This window comes from Brassica napus, chromosome A9 (genome assembly GCF_020379485.1).
Source record: "Brassica napus cultivar Da-Ae chromosome A9, Da-Ae, whole genome shotgun sequence".
Lineage (NCBI taxonomy): Eukaryota > Viridiplantae > Streptophyta > Magnoliopsida > Brassicales > Brassicaceae > Brassica > Brassica napus.
This window is the reverse complement of record NC_063442.1, coordinates 16049792-16067558: the sequence shown is the minus strand read 5'-3', so window position 1 is coordinate 16067558 and position 17767 is coordinate 16049792. Positions and strand designations below refer to the sequence as shown.

The following is a 17767-nucleotide window of genomic DNA, read 5'->3' as shown; positions in this document are numbered from 1 at the left end:
GCCACGGCGAGTCTAGTTATTCTAAACATACACATAGTCAAATGCTGAAATTCTCACTTTTCTTAAATCTGAAGACAAATCTACACTCACGAGAATGGTCTCAATTTTTTTTGTTGAATCAGTCTTTGAAACTTGCTGTGCTTTTGTTTTGCTTTAATGTTGATTTCAAGCTTATGAGTTTTTTTGTTTTTGATTTTCTGTGTGCTTGTTGTTATTCTGGTTCTTTGTTTATTTATTTTTAACATTGGTTGATTATAATAGTATAATTTTCCGTGTTTAATAATTTAATATTTGGTATGAATAATTTTATCATGTTTATGTTTTCTTTTGTATCAAAAATGTGAACCAATATTCTACTTTATTGCTTTTGGAATTGGGTTTTGGATCCTAATTTTTCTCTAGGCATGGAACCAGTCTTTGTTAATATAAATGAGACGACGTCAAACATTCTTCCTAGTTTCAAATTAGGAACGCAATAATAGTATAATACCAATGCATGCATTTAACTCACTCGCCTTATACCATGTTTGGTGGTATACTCTTTTCAATATACGAAATAGAAACGTCAAATTAAAAGGAAAAAGCCAAAATTATACAATTTTATATTTTTAGTAAAAGAATCTGTCATTTGTTTATCAGCCATTTTTGTTGTCTAAGTGAGTAACTGTTTTAGTTTCAACATTAACATTATACTTCTCAACTGATCTCTTATATAATATTATAATTGTTTTAATATATGACAAAAATAGACTGCTGACTCTTATTCGTTTCTGTGTATCTTATATATTAAAAGAGAAGTTACAACCTTGATTCATGTGTGATATTTTTAAAAATGGACCCTCACTAGAAATCAGTTATCATTCATTTATTACTAATAATATGGTTTAATAATATATCATTCCTAATACAATAATAGACTCCTATAAAACCGGATTGGTTAACAAACACATATTTTGCAGTAACTAATAGTATCCTAAAAATATGTTAACCGATTTGTAACACCCGAATCTTATATTCACCGAATATTATGTTCATTGGTTTAGTTAAATTATTACTTTAATTTTGTAACGCAATTAGATTTAAGTGTTGGGATAATTGTTTGGTTTAGATTCTGTTTGAATTTGACTGTATATTTGGTTGCTCAACCGGATCTTTAGATGGTGGCATTTTAATATAGCTTTCAGAATACACTAAACATATATGCGGTGTTATTTTTAATATATGTGGTGTTGTGGTTTAAATGTTGGGTAACAAGAAAAAACAATTCGATTATTTATAACTAATTTTGTATAATTACGTTTCTGCATAAAAAAATCTGTTAGCTTTTTATTTTGGATTTAAATTAGTTGTATATTGGGCTTAAATAACTAATAGAATAGATTAGTGACCCATTGGGCTAATTATAACATTGATCAGTTCAAATTGTCACATTTAAATGATTTACACTATTAATTGAAAATATATTGTATACTTTTTTAATAAGATTATTTTTACTTTTACGAACATAAATTTTATTTAAAATATTTAGAATAAATATAGATTTTGAAATATTTTATATATTAAAATAGAAGTCACGACCTTGATTCATGTGTAATTTAAAAAAAATAGACTTAATTGACTTATTCTTATAAAGTCATGTTACATTTAATCTCTAATCTTATCATTTAAATTTTGGGCATACCCGAAATTTTTATTGGGCTATCAATAATTAGATTTAAACAATAGATGATCCATTGGATTTATTGATAGTATAAATTAAATAGATATAATTTAATGTTGTAATAGTATACCTCCATATGTTAATAATTTAAATATTTGTCGATGTTAACTTTTAAAATTATAAAGATTTTTATTAAATAACAAAAATCATATTATCTAACAATGATGAATCTTTACTACCGTAAACCAATGAAAACAAATTTTAAACTATATAATTTATTTTAAAATTAAAGAAAAACTAAATTTTAATTATTTACTCGATAATATTAATCTATGAAGCGAAAAGTTTAATTTTTTAAAAACTTTCTAAATTTGTGAAATGTTAAATATTTTTGAATATGACAATAAAACAATATTTTACTAATCTTTATATATATAGTTACGATTTTAATAATGAAATAATATTCTGAAAATATATATATATATAAGAAGATACAAATACATGCGAAACAATCTATTCAATGAAAAAATATACCGTAAACTTATTATGTTTTAAAAATTGATAGACATATATATATTATAATAAATACCAATTTAGAGTTGAAAACAAAATTTTTATATAAAAATAAATGAAAATAAAAATCCGTGCGGTTGCACGGGTCGAGATCTAGTTCAATTTTAAAATACTGTTGTCATGATGTGTGTCTTTTTTTTTGGTATAGTTACCCGTCAGTGTACATGTTCTAAAAACATTTCTAATTCGCTCCATATTTCATTTCTAATTCACTCTATATTTTATTTTAAAATAGAATGAAAAAAAAATTATTAATCCCTAAATAGGATAAAAAAAAATTTGTTCGAGATGAAGTGAAGTTTGAAATGCTCTAAACACAATTTGTCCATGCCCATAACCCACTTGTCCGATCGATCTATCCAAAGCAACATAACAAACAGAAACAAATTGTGTGGTTTAAAATGGACCCATGACGTGTAATCATCATAACTCCTTTGTCTGATCGAGCTTTCCAGAAAAACAACACAAAAATCATTCCCGATTTCCGAAAAAAAATAGAGAAATCAGAAATGTTTTAATTTTATTTTAACGCAAAATAATGAATAACAAATAAGCCAAGTCATATAAAACGATGAGGGTTATTAGTAGGTTCATTGATTTTAGTTGGGTTACGACTTACGAGTCTAAATTATAGATAACTCACAGATATTACCAACCATGCTTTATTTTAATTTTCTAAGGCTATTTTTTGAAAAAGAAAAAGAACCGCATACGAGTTTAGTTGTGTTTTGTTATGTTTGCATTGTAATTTTAAGATAGAAGCTTTGCTAAAAAGAATTGCATACGAGTTTAGTTGTGTTTTGTTATGTTTGCATTGTAATTTTAAGTTAGAAGCTTTGCTAAAATGCTCGTGCAGCGGATTAGAGTTCTCAAAAATAAATTCTGGTAAATATGACATTGTTATGCTCTTGGTTTTAAAATTTGATATATTTTCTTGGGTGAGCTTTGTTTATTCGGTTTCGTTAAAATGATTTTTAGGAGTTGTAGCATTATAGTTTTCAAGTGATTTAATGTAGTGTTTTTTTTTTTTTTTGAACTTTTTCTTGCATTAAAATAAAAATATAGTAGCAAAAGTGGCATAAAACCCAACTTTAATACAATCTACTAGCCCAATGAAACCCAATAAGAACCTGCCCTTGAAGTGCCCTTAGTAAAATAAGCCTGAAGAGAAAGAGATTTATTGGTTGTTATATTTTAATGGATTTGAAAATCCGAACTAAATCTAGTGTTATTGGTTCTATGATTTTCAAATCTGTATTAAAATCAGGTGTTATTGGTTTAATGATTCATAAATTCTATATCAAATCAAGTGTTATTCAATCGTACGGATTTACTAATATATTTGATTTTGTAATGGATTTGAATGGATTTGTTTGGATTTTCTAGTTAAAAATACAAAGACTCAAATCCGAGAGAAAACCTCCGGATTTGCATATTTTACTTGGATTTATAAATACTATATGGATTTCTAAATCAATCAAAATATATAAACCAATAACACCTCTAAATGTAGTGTTGATTTGAAATTGTTTTTAATGAACTCATTTCAGTACACTGTACATGGGAATTCTAAATTGCTCGTCTTTAAAAGCTATCTACGAATTTCCTTATTGTCATAACCGTATCTCGTTGAGCCCATCAATTTCCTTATTGTTGGAGAAGCCTTTCCAAGCCTCTTTTTTAAGCCTAAGGTAAAAGGACAAAGGCAAGGAGCTTTCCGTTTGGTTATCGTTTACCGGTTTTTCCTTTTGGTTAATTTACGTAAGGCCGGGTTTCCAAAAAGCCGAATGCAATCTCACTATCAATAAGATTTTGATGACAAAAGAAGAAAGGAGTTGAGAAAACCCATTTTAGGCAAAAAATAGATTGGGGAATGATAAGACAGGAAGACACTTTTGGCTCTTTCATTATTTGAAGAAATTTTAATAACTTTTTAGATCCATCTTTTCCATTGCAACATCCAAACATATCCAGTACTTGCTTCTGCTCCACAAGTTAATAATCTCATCTTTTTACTTAGATATGATTCTCCTTAGCTCTTCAAGTAAGGTTGTGGCTATTTTTTAGGACCAAAAGATTTATCGCAAGTATATAAAGACACACAACTTCGATGAGATGGACTTAAGGAAAAACATATCATAGTTTCTAACTGTTTCTAGATTTATCTATACTCTAGACAATGGCATCATCGTCTGTTCCTGTTTACTTGGGAGATGAAAATCTGACACAAGAAACAAGAGATCTGCTTTCTTCTCTTCCAAGCGAGAAAGGTTGGTTGGTCAGTCAAATGTATCAATACGAAGGAAGTTGGCACACAAAAGCTATGTTACAAGGAATCGTGAACTGCCAAAAACACTTTGAAGCCAAAGATTCTGACATAATCCTCGCCACCATTCCTAAATCAGGTACGACTTGGTTAAAAGCTCTTCTCTTTGCTCTCATTCACCAAAACAAGTTTCCTGTTTCTGGTAACCATCCACTTCTAGCTACCAATCCGCACGTGCCCTACTTGGAAGGAGATTACTGCGTATCTCCAGATGTCAGTTTCTCCAAGTTGCCTTCTCCAAGACTCATGCAAACGCACTTAACGCATCACTCTCTGCCGGTTTCCATTAAGAGCTCGTCTTGTAAGATTGTCTATTGTTGTAGAAACCCTAAGGACGTGTTTGTTTCCTTATGGCATTTTGGGAAGAAACTTGCTCCTCAAGAAACCGCTGATTATCCTATTGAAAAAGCTGTTGAAGCGTTTTGTCAAGGCAAGTTTATTGGTGGACCCTTTTGGGATCATGTGTTGGAGTACTGGTATGAAAGCCGCAAGAATCCGAACAAGGTCTTGTTTGTTACATACGAGGAGCTCAAGAAGCAGACCGGAGATATGGTCAAGAGAATGGCAGAGTTCTTGGGATGTGGTTTTACTGCAGAGGAAGAAGTGAGTGAGATTGTGAAGTTGTGTAGCTTTGAGAGTTTGAGTAGTTTGGAAGTTAATAGACAATGGAAACTGCCAAATGGAATAGAGACTAATGCTTTCTTTAGAAAGGGAGAGACTGGAGGATGGAGAGATACTTTGAGTGAGTCCTTGGCAGATGTAATAGATAGAACCACTGAAGAGAAGTTTGGAGGTTCTGGTCTCAATTACTTGTTGTTCTTCTAATACGAATAAAATGGATTATGTTTGTGTTTTCTTATTTTCACCACTATTAAAATGTCAAATGATAGTCAGTAGCTTCTACATTGATGATTACTATCATAAAATAACAAAATCGTATTTTCTTTCAAAAAAATAAAATTACATTTTCGCAAATTTGTAAAATAACATTTTATCACAAAACTACATTTAATTAGGAGTTGAGATGAATCCACCGAATAGCGTCCACACGAACAATTCATTTGAGGCGTGTCCACCAAATGTTTTCCACATGGACATGGACAGCTGAAAAAATTATGTTGTGAATAATCAATAATGAGATATGATGTTGTAGACATTGATTACGTTAACAAAGGACGATGATCATGCAAAAACATATCCATTAAATACAGTTAATGCAACCTTGCTTACCATAAGGACTAGGTTGAAACCCGCACTAATGAAACTGGTTTAATAAAAAATTAACCAACATACATAGTTTACATGTCTGATTAATGATAAAATGATAAAATGTATAATATAATGTGTAATAATAAAAAGTATAAACATGGATAGCAAATTGGTGCATTACATAATTAGTTGCCTTTGGTCATCTTAGGCTTTAAAAGATAGTGTTCTTAGCCTTTGCCTATATGGTTTTGTGGGTTCAGAGCGTACTGAAAAATACCAAAAAGGTTAGTACGTTAGTGCAGATGAGGCAACGAAAAACAAGTACAGAAAGTAAAACACACAAAATTTGTTAACGGGGTTCGTTTCCTACATCCCTGTAACTTCGTCCAGATTTCATTGACTTAGAACAAGGAGCAACCTACAATTGCTATATGATACAACACACACACTAGTGTTTACCACTCTTTTCTAAGTAGCAATCTACAAAGATTAGGAATCAAGCACGCATGCATAGATCACCATCCGACGCATCGAAGAACACTGTCTTCTACAGCTGCAATCTTCACAGATCTCTTCAATGAAACCGCTTCTGCTAAACTCCCCCTGAGTCTAGGCTTCAATCTTCCACCTCCGCGGAAGTACTTCACCAAGTACGTCAGCACCCAACGCACACCAGTGACACCATAAGCACATCATCTCCAATGCACCATACGCTCACCACGAGCTACACACGATGGCTAACCCCACCACACAAAGCGCCAACTCCAAGGCCACCAAGCTAAGTCCACATCAGACTCCATCAGACAATGCTTCAGAATGTCCTTCGACACCAAGCAGTAACACACACCAAGGAAACCTCTCTCTTTATTCTCTGAAGTATGGCTTTCTTAGAAGCCACGTCCCTTCTTATATAGCATACCAGAACTTGCTCTCCACGTCTTCAACTTGCTCTTCAAGTCTTCCAAATACACTTAAGGTAACTTTTCATTTTCATTAATGGAAAACTTCATCTTCAAGCAAACTCCCTTTTGCTTTATGGAAAACGTTCATATGTCTTCAAGCACATATCATCTTTTCTTTTCTAAGCTCAGCAAGCCCACGCACATCACAAAACTCAAACTCACATTAAGCTCTATCTTCATGACACACGCCTATAGTACCTCCTGTAGTACTTCGCGAACTGATACATATCATCTCAGCAAGCTGCATCTTCATAGTACCTTCACTCTTTCTTTATAATGTAAAGCAATCTGTGTAATAGGAAAAGTCTTCAAACAAAATGAGGCAAATATAATCGTATTGTTCAAAACTGAATAGGCTTGCTAACAAAGATAGACTTTTTTCTGATTGGAAAACTTGATAGATTTAGGAAAGCATTGTGAGCCCAATGTGCGGAGTTCACAAGCTGGTTTAAAACTTTGGTATTTGAAATAGAATTATACTATACTACAACTAAATCCTGTTGTATATTGCGTTGGGTTAAATCAAGGGCCATGAGTTTCCAAGGTAACTCTTCTCTTTATAAGGGTGTAGTGCACACAAATATTATGAAATTCAGTACATCAACTCGTATAATAGCATTAATCCATTGTTATCTAAATGTTATTCTAACCATATGTAACTTTTTTTAATGTAGGCACATTAACAATAGGAAGGAAAAAGGTAAATAAGAACCGTTTGTAAAGTGCAAGCGCTCGTCAAGTAATGAACGTTAGAATGAATAAAAAAGATAAATAAGGAAAGAACAATGTCAAATAAGGTAAAAGGTAGATGAATGATATAAGTGTATAAAGAATACTTGGGCTGGCATAAGGTTTCAGTGGCGTTTTCTAAACATTATTTGAAAGGTGATTTATCATGTGTCATCATCAGACTAATTTTGAAAGGTTTCAGTGGCGTTTCTTAGACATTATTTAAAAGGTGATTTGTCATGTATTATCACCAGAGTAATTTTGAAAGATAATAATGACATGACATACTAACAATGATGACATGACTTAAATGTAATTGTTATATGGATATTTACATTTAATGTAGATTTATATTTTTGGTAATTTTTTTAAAATATGATAATAAATCATAGATTATCATTAATATGACAATATATAAGATAATAATAGAAATAGAAATATAATAATATTTTATAATTTTTGAAATATTATATAATTATATTATTATAATTATATAATTTTTATTACTAAAACAATTCATCCAAAATTTATTCAGTTTTTGTAAGCAATTGTAATTTTATAATTCCAATACAGTTAGTTTCTTTTTAATATTGATTAGGAATATTATTTTTTTACGTTTAAATAGTTATATACCTAATAAATTTTTCTTTTAATTTTATAGAATTTGATTTAATATAATTTAACCAAAGAAATATATTAAAAATCTTTCAAAGATTATAATTTTAAATATATACATATATATTATTAACTATATTTTTAATATTTATTTTATCTTAATTTTTTACACAATTAGATTAAAAATTTTAAGAAAATAATGAAATCTGAAAATTAACAAAATTTACTTTTAAATATAATTTAAATTTTAAAATTTTTATTTCTGCATATGGTGTGGTGTAGGAAACCACCTAGTTATATATAAACACTCTAGTAATTAGAAGGTGTTTATATTTTGATAGTGAGAAAACCTATTAGCTTTACACGTTAGCTGGTTTCTTTGTAATTAACTTAGACCATGTACAATGGTTTCAATAACATCCTCATTTTCAACACCGTTATTTTTTTCTTTTTCACACTCCACATCATATTCTCTCTCTTTCACATAATTTATTCAACATCCACTTCGTTCTAAACTTTTACAATGGTTTGTTTTAAATAATTCAACACCCTACCCCACAATTTTTAATTCATATTTTTGTTTTTACAACATAATAATTACATATTTATAATTTGATTATAATTAACTTAAAAACCAAAAAAACATAATTTTTAATGATATTTATTTTGAATTATTATACTTAGCTTACTTTTTAATTAATAATACATATATTATGTTGTTTGAGAAAAATATTGCATCATCGATCCATAATTTGGAGGATAATTCGGAACGGATGATGGCATGAATAAATTTGGTGGAAAACTATAATTTGGTATGTTTTGGGGTTGGTTGGAACTTTGGTTTTGAAATTGATAATTGTTGGGATTTTGGAAGTGGAACGGAAAATTAGAAGAGTTTTGGATGTTAAAATAATTATTATTAAGATCCATTTAACTAATTTTTTTAAAACACTAAAATCATTGATTATAATGAAAATCAATAATTTTTCTGTATCCAAATGAAATGAGAGTTGTCTCTATTTATAGATTAAAAAAATATTGAATTTTGATATATTTTTTATATTTTAAAAACAAATTTATTATATAATAAATGTGTTTGAATTATTGGGTGATGATAAATATCAAAGAAATTTGCCCATCCGATGAGAGCAAAGCAATGGAAGCTAAATGTTTCCGGTTAACCACATAACGACACGTGGCAGTGCAGGCCACAAAAAAAAAATTAGCTGTTGAAACTTTCCAACGCTTTGTTGATACCACGTAGACAAACACATTTGTACAACACCTCACGACACGAGATTAAACTGTTGAAAGTGAGTTTCAACACCCCCATTGTGGGTCGTCCTACAAAACTAATGTTATAATGTTTCTAGTGTTCTTCAATTAATATATAAGTGATATTCACGGGATACTCTCTACCAAAACAAGATCCATACACATTAACTATTTGATTACATATATGTAACTTGTTTATCTGAATGGTGGATTATTATTTGTCTATCTTGTATAATACTCTTTTCCTTTTGTATTAAGTGTCATTTTAACTTTGTAATTGTGTTCCATATTGAACAACAATAATATGATATTTTTTATATATGTGCTCTGGTTATATTTCTTGTTTTCTTATTATACAATTCACCATTTATATTTTTGGAGGCTTTCCGAACAAGAAAAAACATCAACAGATATGAAGTCTGTACATGAGAAAAATAAAAGATCTTATAACGAATACAGATCATCGATCATATTCATAAAACATGTATTTAAAAAAAAAAGACTTCTTCTGATTTAGAAAAAAAGAAGGTTTCGGGATCAATATAAGGAATGATGTCTTAATCATCAGGCCAAGAGCCAGAAGTCTTTGTGACGTTTCGTGGTGATCAAGTAACCTCCATTGTTACTCTTCTTCCTGACGGCAATAGCCATACAATCTGAGTTATGAATACAATACTCAACAACTCCTCCACCCATTCCTGCTTTCGTGCGCCGCTTCCATATCACACGCCACTTCGAAGTTCTTTTCCTCTGACCTAAAACCAAAACTCCTGCTCCTTGTTTCTTTGATTCCTCTACTATTGCCTTCCCTTTCTCCTCTGCTGTCTCAACCACCACTATCTCCGTCTTCACCTGAAAATATAAACAAGAAACCTTAATCTCACAAAGTTATTTTGAATACTGTTATTTGTCATCAGAAATAAAAGCTTACGTTAGGTTTCTTAAGTTGACAAAGGTTCTTCAATGGATGAACTTGTTCATGAGCCCTTGAGTTTCTCTCCCTTTGTGTCTCATCTACACCTATGAACATAATAAAAACTTATTTGAATTTGAGGGACTCAACAATGTACTAATGTAGAGATATCAAGCTTGCCAGCGTGGCCATATACACATACAATTTTAACGTATTTTTGATAAATTCATATAAATTATTAAGAAAAAAATAAATGTAATAATAAATCATCACAGTAATTAAATCGTTTTGTTCTATATTACAGTCTTAAAACTAATTTTAACCATGAAAATGCTATATTTATTTCTAAAGTTGATCAAAAATTGAAACATTTATAGGTCAACTAACAATATTCTTTCTAAATAACATGAAAACACTTGCTATGAAATCGGAAATCAAATAGACGATCAAAAGATTAAACTAACCATACATTATGATTCATTTAAGCCCAACAATAAATCTGAGACCCAATAAGCCTAATCAAAACCCAAAAAAATCATTCCTTCTCACGTGATAAAATATAATTTTCTGATATAGCTCTAAGAGCATCATTAACGGGGTTGCTTAACCCCGTTTCTTAGTATTATTAGAATTACAAAAAACTATGAGTATATAAAACTACGTGTGTGTAAATATACCTTGTCCTATGGGTGTTTTTGTGACATGAAGGAGAGTGATATTGTCTTCATCTTGAACACAATGTGTTAATGCCCATTGAAGAGCATTCTTTGATTGTGAAGTTGTGTCCACAACAACCATCACTTTCCTTCCACTCTCAGCTTGAACTACTCCTGCTTCAGCATTCTTATTACCTTCCTCTGTTCTCTGATTCTTCCTATGTTTCGAATCGCTCTTTCTAGAACCAGAAGCACTTCCATCTTCTGATGATTTGCTCGATGATGATCCTCCTTTGAAGGATGTCCTAATCTTATTCACCCAATACCCAGCTGGCTTTCCCATTTTGAAGTCCTTCTCTCTATTCTCTTTGTTTTCTGCTCTGTTCGTTCAGTTTTTAGTTGTGTTTTATATATACTATGTTGCTTGTTTGGTTTTGGTTGGAGCCATTTCTTGAACGTGCTTGCCATGAAAATAATTAACAACCCCCTTTGGACTTGTTCTCATAATTTTATATATATAGAAATACAATTATTTAGTCGTTTTAATAATCCTCCACATCACAATCTAGATACAAATGCAGAGCACTACTTGTTTCAGAATCCAAATCTCTTGGCACGTAACTCATTAAAAGAAACATATTCTATAATCCAGATAGTTTTGTCATAATCCGACATAATTTCTATGATGCTTCCAAAAAAAAAAAAGCCTCGCACAATTTTTCTTTGTAAGAAGCTCAAAAATATTGTTATATATTCAAAAAGGTAATAATCTGAGAGTATGACATTGAGCTCATGATTCTATAACATAGTTTGTAATCAAGAACTATGTTTCCCTTGCAATAATTAAATTACACAAGCAATGATTTTTGATCTATAAAACACGCACATGTATACATACATATGTATTATTGCTTCAGACCGTCCACCCAGGGAAGAATCCATTAATAACATTCTGGGATGTTGTTGCAGAGTCGCTTGCATTTGTCACACCAGGATTGTAATGACTGTTTGATATAAAGATACACAAATTGTAGGATAAACCTCGCTGATCAGAAGAAAATCAAGTCAATGGGTGTTAACTATTTTTTTCTATGATGAATACCTCATCTGCCATGCTACATTGCCTTGTAAAGGCTTGAAGAAACCTACTTCTTGAGTTGGAAGGTTTGTTTGATAAGATCTCATGCCTTGTTGTTGCTGTTGTTGTTGGGAATGTTCTGCAAAAGAAGAAGCTCCCCATAGCGATTGAGTAACCGTTGCATCGTTTTCCTCCAACTAGAAATAGAAAGAGAAAGTGAAAGAACAATGTTATGAGAGATCATATCTCAACTGAATTATACTTCTTGTGTTAGAACATTTTGATGGCACTACCTTTCTCTTAAGATCTCTATTGGTTTCCAATAGCATTTCCTCCTGTAAATTTATGAATATGAGGGCGTGGGGTACTGAGATTACTGGAACACTGTGACTCATTATGTACCTTTGTTTTGAGGTCAGATAATTGATCAAGCATAAACCGAGCCTGGCAATGAAAAGAACAATAGTTAGTACTGCTCTAAATGCTTTTTGGACCAAAGAATCCAATATAAACTTGTCTATTTCTTGAGATTGTATATACCTTTGTGGATCTTATTTGTCTTAGTGATGCATCTACTTGGCGTTCTAGCTGCTCAAGCTCATTCACTCCCATCCCGGCTATCTCTTCACCTAGCAAATGCCTAGAGAGAGCCAAATTTCAGAAGAGTTAAGTAGTTGGAGTAAGCATTTCTTTTTCAAGATCTGCTATGATTCAAGCTATGTACCTTTGTGAATGTTGAAGGATCTCAACTCTTGATTTGAGTTTCAAGTAGTCTTGGTACTTTTCCTGCATTAAAGATATAATTTAACTAAGGACAACTTCACAACTTTGAGGCCAGTCTTTGACAATTCATAGAGAGAGAGTGAAGGTGTACCTGCAAGTCTTTAGCTGACTGATTTGGATCCATTGTTTCATAACTATGTTTTCTATACTTCTCAATCGTCTTGGCCATACCACTAATGTATACAACAATATGATAATTGAATTTCATCATATATGGATCAATCAAACTTTGAAGTTTTAGAATATATCAAAAGGGCATACAAAAACCCTTTTTAAGCATTGTCAAATGTTTATGTTACAAAACCAAGAACATCAAGATCGGTATCAGTCTCATGATGGGCTTTCAAGAAAAGAAGTTTTTTAATTGTTCACAAAGGAAAAAAAAGTAACAAAAAATCTTTGTGATGAGTATAATTACAATTGTCTCTTTAACTTTAATAGGATTAGAAGTACTTTCGAGATACTAACTTAAATAAGTAGTCGAAGTATGTTTGTGTGTTCTTTACAGCTTTGTGTATATTGTTTGTATATCCAGTGGTCAATCCTTTGTCTCTTTGGAAATTTGGATCAACCCCTTCAAGACTAATCTCATGTGTAAAGCTTTCACTATTAATAGTTTAGATATCTTTTTTTTTTTGAGCAACTATTAATATAGTATATCTAGCTTCTATAAACAAACTTTATGTACTTTTCTATTCAAAGTCTCTAACTGTAATCATCATCTAGATAATCTAAGACCCTTATTATATGGTCATCTTTTTGTTAACTTAATCTCATTCTAGAAACCAGATTTGTATACATAATACAACCGATAAATAAAAAAAGGAATTAAATACTAACAATTTAATTCTAACATAATCAAGAAATACCCAAACTTTCATATATATATATATATATATATATATCCTCAAGAATCCTAAAGAATCAAAACCCTAAATTTTGAAAATGAGAGGATAAAAATAGAAACTATCAGGAGAGCTATAAGAATCAGAGATGATATTACCTAGGGCTGCTGCAAAATTCGTAGAGCTTGCCACGGTTAGAGAAAATGAGAAGAGCAATCTCAGCATCACAAAGTACAGAAAGCTCATAAGCCTTCTTAAGTAAACCGTTCCTTCTCTTTGCAAAAGTAACTTGCCTGTTGATCTTGTTCTCTATCCTCTTCAGCTCCACTTTCCCTCTTCCCATCCTAATATTCTCTCTTTTCTATTTCCCTCTCACCAATAAACCAAAAACCCAACAGACCTCCTTTTGGGCATGAATTGTATATATAAGTGAAATGTGTAGAGTGTAGATCGAGTCGAAAGGATTCTGGTTCTGAATCTAGGGCATGAATTGTGGTGGTGACTGGGTGGTGGGAGGATGAGGTGTTGGTTGTGGTGGTGGGCCACCTTGTCGGTTCTTCTTTTGTTGGAATGCTGTAAGAGAACAGCTTTGTGTTTGATTTTTGCAGGTGCTAAAGCCATTCTTCGCCAAATAAAAGCTTACTTAACTTATATCTACGCTCGGCAACGACTAGTGAGACAAAAGAGAGAGAAAAGTTAGAGAGAGAAAAGTCTTATCAAAGGGGATCCGGCGGTCGGCCGGCGCGTGAGCGTCCGTGCCGTCGCCGGAGCCCTTTTCCCTTCGGTAAAATCATCCGGTCATGTCGTTCTTCCTCTTATTCGGTTGCCGTTTGCCGGAGTTCAGATCAGCCACCAACCGGTGTGGTGCTGGTACGGGAGTCGCGGCGGGGTTTGCGGATAGGAGGGGGGGGGTCAATAGTTCGAGTTCTAGCTCCGGGAGACGGAGGCTATCACAGATCCGTCGCCGCCGGTCCTTTGTCTCCGCGGCGGGGAAGCCTCTTTAGTTCCGCCGTCGTCGGATCTAGCTTCCGGGGGGTAAAGGCTATCACAGCTTTACGTCGCCGGCTTCAGTCCCCTAGTCTTTTAGGGTTTAGATTTTTCCGTCTTTTCTTTTTAGTTTCGGCGTCTAGTTGCGGTGTTGAGTTTTTTCTGGTCACGTCGGAGGAGAGGAAGATCTCCGACGGAAAGAGTGAGGTTGCATGCGAGGCTTTGGGCGGCTGCGGTGAACGGGGGTGGATGAGATCTCGCCACGGCGATTGATTCTCTCCGGCATTAGAGTCCCATAAGCTCTTGACGGTGATGAGGTTCGGATCTGCGGAGTCCCGGTGTGGCCGGTTGATCCTAAGGTCCGATCTCCGGTGTGGACGAGAAGCGGGTGTGTCGTGTTGATCTCGCGACACGTGACCCTCGACGTCGAGGATGTTGACACGTGTCCTCGCGACGATAAGACGGATATGCGAGGCGGCCGCGCTTCTCTCCCGTGTGTGTCTAGGGTTTCTCAAGGTGGGCCGCTGGATTGGGCCCAATTGTGTAACGAATTTTAGCCCGTCAGGTTTAGTGGGCTTTTGTTGTAATTTGTTTCTGGGCTTGGCCCGTTTCTATTAATTAAAAAACTATTGACGGAAAAAAAAAAAAAAAAACTTATATCTACGCTCATAAACTTTCCTTTTTAAAAATAAAATAAAATAATACTATGTTCTAAAAATATTTCGTGTATATATAATGGGAACTGGGACTAGTTATATATACCACATTATTTTATTCTTACATTATCCGGGAATACATTTATACAATGTATTAGTATTATTTTCTACATTATTTTTTAAGAAAAGTAAACTGATACATAGTACTTTTCCAAGGAGAGTTAAGATATCTCTCCTCTATCTTGGCACTTATGGTTGTCAATCTTGTCCAACCAAAATGCTCTAACTTTTCTCTTTCACCCTCCTCCATTAATTGAATTTTAAGATAAATAAAAGTTCTGCCATATATGTATATATGATTTGCTTTCTTTCGTCAGATCTTGTTCCTAGTTTATCAATATGCTCAAAAAAGAAATAAAAAAAAAGATTTTATATATAACCTACAAAATATGCCTTAAATAAAGCATATTCACAAGTCATTCAAAGTTAGAATACGAGGTGATACAGAAGCTGGCGGATATATGAAAATCCCCAGAAACACGAGCCGAAAGAAAGGCAACTAAGACCCACAACGGGGCAACTTACGGACACAAACACTACAAAAAAAAACGAGCCCAAGAAAAGGCAACTTGAACCCACAACGGGGCAGCTTACGGACACAAACACTACCAAGATACAAACTGAAACCGAAACTAGGATAAGCAAACTAAAAAAACGCAAGCTAAAACCAACTACACCCGAGCGAATAACAATTCAAAGCAGAACCTTTCTTTCATAGTAAAATGCAATGATCTGGATCTATCGACGCTACCCTCGGCAAGCCGTACGATATCCTCCACTTCTAGAACCGAAGACACCCAGTCTTCTCATCCCGGATCTATCGCTGCCGCCTATGGCCTGCCAAACGATACCATCCTCTACAAGAACCCATGAACAAATACTTCACAACCCGACAAGCAGGATCGCTTCACGATCTACACATCTCTTGGATACGGCTAGAACGCACTTTCTGACGTCCACTTTTCACCTAGATAGAAGCCCACCAAACAACTCCAGACAAACAAATAAGCCCCGTCGATCGAAACCCAAAACAAATACAATCAGCAACAAACGAACTCGACGAGAGATCATTGCAATCACCACGACCGAAAGAGAAATCTGCACCTGATCCATCAACGCCCGAACAAGAACTGAACCGCACTGTGACAATCAGACCATCAAATCTAAAACCCAAAAAACAATACTCGAGTTGGAGGGTCCAAACGATACTCCACTAACGCCAAGGTAAGCCGTCTACTCCATTTCTTAACCGGGAACAGGAACAAACCAGGACAAAAGGACGAGCCTTAGAGACGGCAAACGAGTCAGGCCCACTAATCAGAGATTTCAACAGAGTAAACTCAACCACCAGAAATTTACATCTCCAGTAACCGGAGAGCAAACTGTTTCTTCTGCCGTTAAACCACTCCTCCTGAGGCTCCGCCTCTGCACAGGATGGTAGATCCATGGTGGAGGAGACGTCTCGCCTAGACACGCGCCATTCCCGAGAAGAAGGAGCCGCAGATCTGAAGAGGAAAAATCAAATCTGACAACAATCTTCGGCCCTAAAAACCGACCCTCTCCGTATCTGTCACACCGTATGTCTCGCCGCTGCTCCATAGACAGCCGGTTACCTTCTCCGTCGAGCACGAGCCGACTCAACTGATGGGAGCATATCGACACGGGGTGACACGACGAGGATGAGAGCAAAGAGAAAAGAAGCGTGAAGAGGGAGAAGGGTGCCTCCGGTACCGGCAGAACTACCGGACCGGAGCTAGGGTTTCGTTTTTGTCGGTGTGGCCGAAAGCATAGAGGAAAGAGAGAGAGGTGATGTTCGAATGGGATCGTCTCGTGTCAAGTCCAAGTGCCAGTCTATTAGTATTTCATGATCTGCATATTTTTCACAAAATAAAAGAGAGAAAAAAAATTATCGTTTTTTCAGGCATTGACACGTTTAGATTATGACGAGAACACTAATGTATATAATTTGTGTGTTTATTATATGAACGAAAGTAAGAAAATGATAGGCTTCTAAGATTTTTTTTTTTTGCTTTGCTTCTCTTGCCGACAGGTTCTTTCGTATGACAGCTACTTCACGATCGTTAAAATGCATAAGACGGATCCACACTTACAGACTAATTGTGTCAAATTGACATGGTTAATCTAATATAGTACTATATCATTAATAAAATAAAACTGATATAGTACTTTCATCAATAAAATGAAAGTGATGCTATGGTAATTTTTAATATAAAATTTTTAATATTTAATTTAGTTTTCTACTATTTTAAAGGGTTTCGAGTATTAGAAAAACATTTATAAATTTCTGTTTTTTTTTGTGTTTCCGAATTTTATTAGTCTCTATATATATATTGTCAGCATGAAATATATTTATAAGAGTACATGTTTTTATTTTTACTCAGAACTTGAATGTCGAACATGATGAACTCTACGACCTCTG

General features: G+C 33.6%; 3 protein-coding genes across 3 annotated transcripts; 1 reads left to right on the top strand and 2 right to left on the bottom strand.

Annotated features, from left to right (window-relative positions):
• Nucleotides 1-3634: 3634 nt before the first annotated feature.
• On the top strand, nt 3635-5524 carry LOC106426970 (cytosolic sulfotransferase 12-like). The gene has a single exon (XM_048740731.1). The coding sequence runs from the start codon at nt 4413-4415 to the stop codon at nt 5382-5384; it is 972 nt and encodes a 323-aa protein (XP_048596688.1). The 5' UTR covers nt 3635-4412; the 3' UTR covers nt 5385-5524.
• A 4131-nt stretch (nt 5525-9655) lies between these two features.
• On the bottom strand, nt 9656-11494 carry LOC106426947 (universal stress protein PHOS32-like). The gene is made up of 3 exons (XM_013867680.3): nt 10940-11494; nt 10281-10369; nt 9656-10201 (listed from the first exon to the last, which is right to left on the bottom strand). Exons 1-3 carry the CDS (start codon nt 11259-11261, stop codon nt 9914-9916), a joined length of 699 nt encoding a protein of 232 aa, XP_013723134.2. The 5' UTR covers nt 11262-11494; the 3' UTR covers nt 9656-9913.
• Nucleotides 11495-11648: 154 nt separating this feature from the next.
• Nucleotides 11649-14265, bottom strand: LOC106426946 (agamous-like MADS-box protein AGL3). Its single transcript, XM_013867679.3, has 8 exons — nt 13783-14265; nt 12871-12952; nt 12721-12782; nt 12537-12636; nt 12399-12440; nt 12290-12331; nt 12021-12193; nt 11649-11922 (listed from the first exon to the last, which is right to left on the bottom strand). The coding sequence occupies exons 1-8, from the start codon at nt 13965-13967 to the stop codon at nt 11832-11834; spliced, it is 777 nt and encodes a 258-aa protein (XP_013723133.1). The 5' UTR covers nt 13968-14265; the 3' UTR covers nt 11649-11831.
• Between the last annotated feature and the right edge of the window lie 3502 nt (nt 14266-17767).

Coding starts and splice junctions, on each gene's coding strand:
- LOC106426970 (XM_048740731.1), top strand. CDS start 4,413: ATGGCATCATCGTCTGTTCCTGTTTACTTGGGAGATGAAAATCTGACA.
- LOC106426947 (XM_013867680.3), bottom strand. CDS start 11,261: ATGGGAAAGCCAGCTGGGTATTGGGTGAATAAGATTAGGACATCCTTC. Junction 10,370..10,939: donor AAAAACACCCATAGGACAAG/GTATATTTACAC, acceptor TTATGTTCATAG/GTGTAGATGAGACACAAAGG. Junction 10,202..10,280: donor GTCAACTTAAGAAACCTAAC/GTAAGCTTTTAT, acceptor TTATATTTTCAG/GTGAAGACGGAGATAGTGGT.
- LOC106426946 (XM_013867679.3), bottom strand. CDS start 13,967: ATGGGAAGAGGGAAAGTGGAGCTGAAGAGGATAGAGAACAAGATCAAC. Junction 12,441..12,536: donor GACAAATAAGATCCACAAAG/GTATATACAATC, acceptor TTTCATTGCCAG/GCTCGGTTTATGCTTGATCA. Junction 12,332..12,398: donor TATCTGACCTCAAAACAAAG/GTACATAATGAG, acceptor ATAAATTTACAG/GAGGAAATGCTATTGGAAAC.